General features: G+C 53.3%; 1 protein-coding gene across 1 annotated transcript; it reads right to left on the reverse strand.

The window, feature by feature from the left end:
• Window positions 1-254: 254 nt before the first annotated feature.
• LOC138365058 (CCR4-NOT transcription complex subunit 3-like) lies at window positions 255-902 on the reverse strand. Its single transcript, XM_069325162.1, has one exon. The coding sequence runs from the start codon at window positions 900-902 to the stop codon at window positions 255-257; it is 648 nt and encodes a 215-aa protein (XP_069181263.1).
• Between the last annotated feature and the right edge of the window lie 5,552 nt (window positions 903-6,454).

Raw genomic sequence — 6,454 nt, forward strand, 5'->3', positions numbered from 1 at the left:
GTGTTCATGGAACCCCCTTGGAGTTTCCAGAGGGACTGCTGCGGTGTTACTTCGGCCAGTTTGGCACGGTTGTTAATGTGCGGTTGCACATGCTCTCCTCGGGGACACTCAAGGGTGTGCGGACGAGCATTCGCACCCTGGGAATGCGGCTACGATCGGACATTCCATCCTCCTTGAGACTCCTGGGATACCATGTACGGGTGTTTTACGCCCGCCAGCCTCGGACGTGTTATCGTTGTGGCCTTTTTGGGCCATCAGGCTGCTGGGTGTTCTGCACCTGCTGTTGTGCACGTGAACCTCTTCAGTGAGGAGGATTTCCCGCCGCTTCCTGTGGAGGAGGCTTCGGTGGGCGTGGATGTGAATGTCTCTTTGGCCGATGCTATGCCACCTGTGTCGACTGGTGCGCCTCCTGTTGTTGTCGCCTCTCCTCCTGAGGTTGTGTCGCCGTCGGGTGCTCGTCCTGCTCCGGTTGGTGTCATTGGAGTTCCTGTGGGTCTTTCGACTGCCCTCTGCACGGCTCTCCCATCTTCGAGTTCTTCACCTGCTGCGTCTGTCCCTGCACCCTTGCCATGTGTCCCGGCTGTACTGGGTTCTAGGGTGGGTAAGGCGCCTCCTCCTGTGCCTGGCCTGGTACCCCATGTGGTTGAGGATGCTGCCGTTCTGCGTCCAGCATCGGTTTGCCCGGCTTGTGTTGCATGTGTCTCTGAGTCAGCCTCTGGATCTGATGATGTGTGGCCGGAGCCAAAGCGTTCCCGGCGTTCTTCTTCTGCCTGAGTTGATGTTGGCAAATTAGACGACTGTGGATCTTCCGGCGACGATGGGGTAGCTCCAGTTGCAGAGCTACCTGAAGGTAGCTCCGTCCACCACTTGGGGGTGGACGGTAGAGCATAGTCTCGCTTCATGCAGGTCGGCGTTCAATCCCTGACCGTCCAAGTGGTTGGGCACCATTCCTCCCCGTCCCATCCCAAATCCTTATCCTGACCCCTTTCCAGTGCTATATAGTCATGTTGGCTTGGCGCTTTCCCTTGATAGTTCCCTTCCTTTCCCTTCCGGTTGCGTCGCATTCTACGGTGGTGGCAGAGGTGCATGTGCCTGCGGTTGCACGTGCCGGTGTTTCGGCTTCTCCTTCTGATGTGGCGCTTGTGTGGATCATGCTTCGGGTGCGTCGCCCACGTTGGATGGTTCCGATTCTTCGTGGGGGGTGGTTTCCCCCTGGTAAGGTTCATGGTGCCCATAGTGACCTGGTGGTGGTGTTGAAAAAGGTTGCCCACTCTGAGGGATCCGTGCCCCCTTCCTTGGCGGCGGCTTTGATGCTTCTTCCATCTTCGGCCGTCTCTTCTGTTTCTCCTGCGGTATTTGTGGAGGTGTTACCGTCTCAGCAGCCATTGCCTTCTCCTGTGCGTTCAGCGGCATGTCCGTCTCGGCGGCCTACGTACGCTTCTTTGGTGTCATCTTCTTCCTCGGAGGGGGTGGTTCGCCCTACCCTGCCTCGTTATGCGACTTGCGTCGGCAAGCTTAGGGAGTGACCGTTTCCGCCTGACTTGGTGATTCTTGAGCTTATGCAGGGCCCCACGGAGGGATCGTTCCCCCTACCGACATGGCGTATTTGGTTTGGGAGGTCTATAAGAACAAGTATCCTCGGAATGAGTTCCCTGAGAAATATGTTCCTGTCTCTGATAAATGTATTCCTCGCCCGTGATTTCTTTGTTTGCTGTGTGTTTTGGTTTGTTTCTGTTTGTGTGAGTGATTGTGGAATGCATGTGTATGTGTGGGTGAGGCGGGTGTGTTTTCCCGGTTCCTGCATGCTCTGGTTTGTGGTTGTGGATTTATTAGTGTGGGTTGTTTGTGTATGTTCGGTTCCTGTGCGTTCCGGTGTTTGTTTGAGTGTTTGTCTGTTTGTGGATGTCCTGTTATTCTGTTTTCATGTTTTTGTGTTTTTTTGTTCTGGTTATGCGCTTGTTAGTGGGGTGTTGCGTGCCTTTTGGGCTGCTAGCGTGGCCCAGCTTGTTTTTGTTCTCCTTATCATGTATTGCGGTTGTAGTTTCATTTTGGTTTCTGTATTATGTATTTGTATTCCCTTTCCTGTTTTTATTATCATTCTGTATTGGTGCCTCTCCGTGTGTGGTTTGCAGGGCCAGTAGGCTCGTTTGTATAATTATGATCCTGGGATTGGGTTGTTGGGTGAGGGTTTGGGTGCTATGTGTTGCAATGCTGTCATTTATGTACTATTTTCCTGTGTATGTAATTATTGTGTTTGTCATTATTGTTGTGTTTGTTTTTATTGTTGTGTTTTTGTTGTCGGCCCTTCAGGCCGGTGTTTTGTACTTAAACCTTTCGTTATTTTGTTATTTTGCGTGTTTGTACTTTTGTAATTTTGTGCTCTACTTGTTTTGTTCTAGTTTGTTTTCTGTTTTGCTTTTATTGTACTTATCCGCTTGCTCGCATGTAAAAAAAGAAAAACTTAAAGTATAACCACGTGTTTGAGTATATTATCGCACCATGTGATTACTTAGTTGAGTGTGATTGCTTCATCACCACAAACTAGTCTTGTATCAGCGTGTGGTCAGTGAAACCGCACATCCAAGTAGTCTGCAAATAGACATCGTATACATGTGCGGCCGTTGTGAGGTGAAAGCCGAGCGGATGAGGAACCTACACCATTCAGCTCCTGGAGCCGAGTCGACGTCTAATTAACGAGGTGAGCTCAGAGTGAGTGTTAAGACGGCCAGTTACGTATGTGTTTAAACTATAGTTTGATACCGTGTAACCTTGTGACTGATTTTGACAAATCTACTGCCTGATTAAGTAAGACTCCCTCAGTATCTGGGAAAGACAGCAGACTATTAACCGAGTTAACGTGTGGCTGTGACAGGTCGCTAGCCCAGTGTGGTAGCACCCAGGCACTTGCGTAAGTGTCCAATTATAGTTCTTCACATTTAGGGTATTTGTGAGCTCTGCGTTCAGTGCACTATCACTATAGTGTCTTGAGGTAGATTACACTTGAAAGGAGTCTGTGGCACTCGTGTATTGTGGGTTGAGTTATCTCTAAAGGGAGACTAACATTTTGTTAGTCCCAATACCTGGTCCATGGACCAGTTATATACAAATGATTATCATTTGTTATTATGTAATCTTTTCCCAGTAATTAATATCATCCTTGCTGTGTAAAGTGATTACGTAATTTAGTGATAAGCTTTTCCTGCGCATAATTCGCGATAGCACGTGACAAGTGGGCACAGAATATTGTGTTATACATAATTGATATCCCTTGTTCTTGCCAGTGCCTGGGAGTTATTAGGAGAGTTCAGTTAGCTCATTGTGTCACCTTGCAGGTGGCTGGAGACTGTGGTCCCCTAAACGTTCTGGCTCCGCTGGATCTCATCATGCTGGGTAATGCTAATTATTAAACTTTTGCTGACGTGATACTCTGTTGGAGCAGCGAAGCCGAGTGTAATAGTGTTAAGTCACCTGAATACATGTAACTGTTATATAACACGGAGCTCTCAGTTAACTCCCTCCCATGCACTACTCTCCCACAGTTAATGTTCTCCCACGCACATCTCTCCCAAAGTTAACTCTTTCTCACGCACTGCTCTCACACAGCTAAATCCCTCCCACACACTACTCTCCCACAGTTAAATCCCTCCCACGCACTACTCTCCCACAGTTAACCCCCTCCCACGCACTACTCTCCCACAGTTAACTCTTTCCAACACACTACTCTCCCACAGTTAACTCTTTCCAACACACTACTCTCCCACAGTTACCGCCCTCCCACGCACGACTCTCCCACAGTTAACTCCCTCCCACGCACTACTCTCCCACAGTTAACTCCCTCCCACGCACTACTCTCCCACAGTTAACTCCCTCCCACGCACTACTCTCCCACAGTTACCACCCTCCCACGCACTACTCTCCCACAGTTAACCCCCTCCCACGCACTACTCTCCCACAGTTAACTCTTTCCAACACACTACTCTCCCACAGTTACCACCCTCCCACGCACTACTCTCCCACAGTTACCACCCTCCCACGCACTACTCTCCCACAGTTAACCCCCTCCCACGTACTACTCTCCCACAGTTAACCCCCTCCCACGCACTACTCTCCCACAGTTACCACCCTCCCACGTACTACTCTCCCACAGTTACCACCCTCCCACGCACTACTCTCCCACAGTTATCACCCTCCCACGTACTACTCTCCCACAGTTACCACTCTCCCACGCACTACTCTCCCACAGTTACCACCCTCCCACGTACTACTCTCCCACAGTTAACCCCCTCCCACGCACTACTCTCCCACAGTTACCACCCTCCCACGCACTACTCTCCCACAGTTACCACCCTCCCACGTACTACTCTCCCACAGTTAACCCCCTCCCACGCACTACTCTCCCACAGTTACCACCCTCCCACGCACTACTCTCCCACAGTTACCACCCTCCCACGTACTACTCTCCCACAGTTACCACCCTCCCACGCACTACTCTCCCACAGTTACCACCCTCCCACGCACTACTCTCCCACAGTTACCACCCTCCCACGTACTACTCTCCCACAGTTAACCCCCTCCCACGCACTACTCTCCCACAGTTACCACCCTCCCACGCACTACTCTCCCACAGTTACCACCGTCCCACGTACTACTCTCCCACAGTTAACCCCCTCCCACGCACTACTCTCCCACAGTTACCACCCTCCCACGCACTACTCTCCCACAGTTACCACCCTCCCACGTACTACTCTCCCACAGTTAACCCCCTCCCACGCACTACTCTCCCACAGTTACCAACCTCCCACGCACTACTCTCCCACAGTTACCACCCTCCCACGTACTACTCTCCCACAGTTAACCCCCTCCCACGCACTACTCTCCCACAGTTAACTCTTTCCAACACACTACTCTCCCACAGTTAACTCCCTCCCAAGCACTACTCTCCCACAGTTAACCCCCTCCCACGCACTACTCTCCCACAGTTATCACCCTCCCACGCACTACTCTCCCACAGTTACCACCCTCCCACGTACTACTCTCCCACAGTTACCACCCTCCCACGCACTACTCTCCCACAGTTACCACCCTCCCACGCACTACTCTCCCACAGTTAACCCCCTCCCACGCACTACTCTCCCACAGTTAACCCCCTCCCACGCACTACTCTCCCACAGTTACCACCCTCCCACGCACTACTCTCCCACAGTTACCCCCCTCCCACGTACTACTCTCCCACAGTTAACCCCCTCCCACGCACTACTCTCCCACAGTTACCACCCTCCCACGCACTACTCTCCCACAGTTAACCCCCTCCCACGTACTACTCTCCCACAGTTAACCCCCTCCCACGCACTACTCTCCCACAGTTACCACCCTCCCACGCACTACTCTCCCACAGTTAACCCCCTCCCACGCACTACTCTCCCACAGTTAACCCCCTCCCACGCACTACTCTCCCACAGTTACCACCCTCCCACGCACTACTCTCCCACAGTTAACCCCCTCCCACGCACTACTCTCCCACAGTTAACCCCCTCCCACGCACTACTCTACCACAGTTAACCCCCTCCCACGCACTACTCTCCCACAGTTAACCCCCTCCCACGCACTACTCTCCCACAGTTAACCCCCTCCCACGCACTACTCTCCCACAGTTAACCCCCTCCCACGCACTACTCTCCCACAGCTTCACTGTACGCTGAAGTAATTCTTGTCCCCGGCTCAAGGGGCACCGCTGCTCCACACAGCAGCGATAAGTTTTATGGACGACCTTGTAACATTCTGCACTGTATCGTGCCAGTCGTTCTGGGCAGGAGGACGACCCGTGACGCTGAAGGACGACCCGTGACGCAGGAGGACGACCCGTGACGCAGGAGGACGACTCGTGACGCAGTTAGACGACCCGTGACGCAGGAGGACGACCCGTGACGCAGAAGGACGACTCGTGACGCAGTTAGACGACCCGTGACGCAGGAGGACGACCCGTGACGCAAGAGGACGACCCGTGACGCAAGAGGACGACCCGTTACGCAGGAGGATGACCCGTGACACTGGAGGACGACCCGTGACGAAAGAAGATGACCAGTGACGCAGGAGGACGACCCGTGACGCAGGAGGACGACCCGTGACGCAGAAGGACGACTCGTGACGCAGTTAGACGACCCGTGACGCAGGAGGACGACCCGTGACGCAAGAGGACGACCCGTGACGCAAGAGGACGACCTGTTACGCAGGAGGATGACCCGTGACACTGGAGGACGACCCGTGACGAAAGAAGATGACCAGTGACGCAGGAGGACGACCCGTGACGCAGGAGGACGACCCGTGACCCAGGAGGACGACCAGTGACGCAGGAGGACGACCCGTGACGCAGAAGGACGACTCGTGACGCAGTAAGACGACCCGTGACGCAGGAGGACTACCCGTGACGCTGGTGGAACACCCGTGACGCAGGAGG

Source organism: Procambarus clarkii, chromosome 15, assembly GCF_040958095.1.
Source record: "Procambarus clarkii isolate CNS0578487 chromosome 15, FALCON_Pclarkii_2.0, whole genome shotgun sequence".
NCBI lineage: Eukaryota > Metazoa > Arthropoda > Malacostraca > Decapoda > Cambaridae > Procambarus > Procambarus clarkii.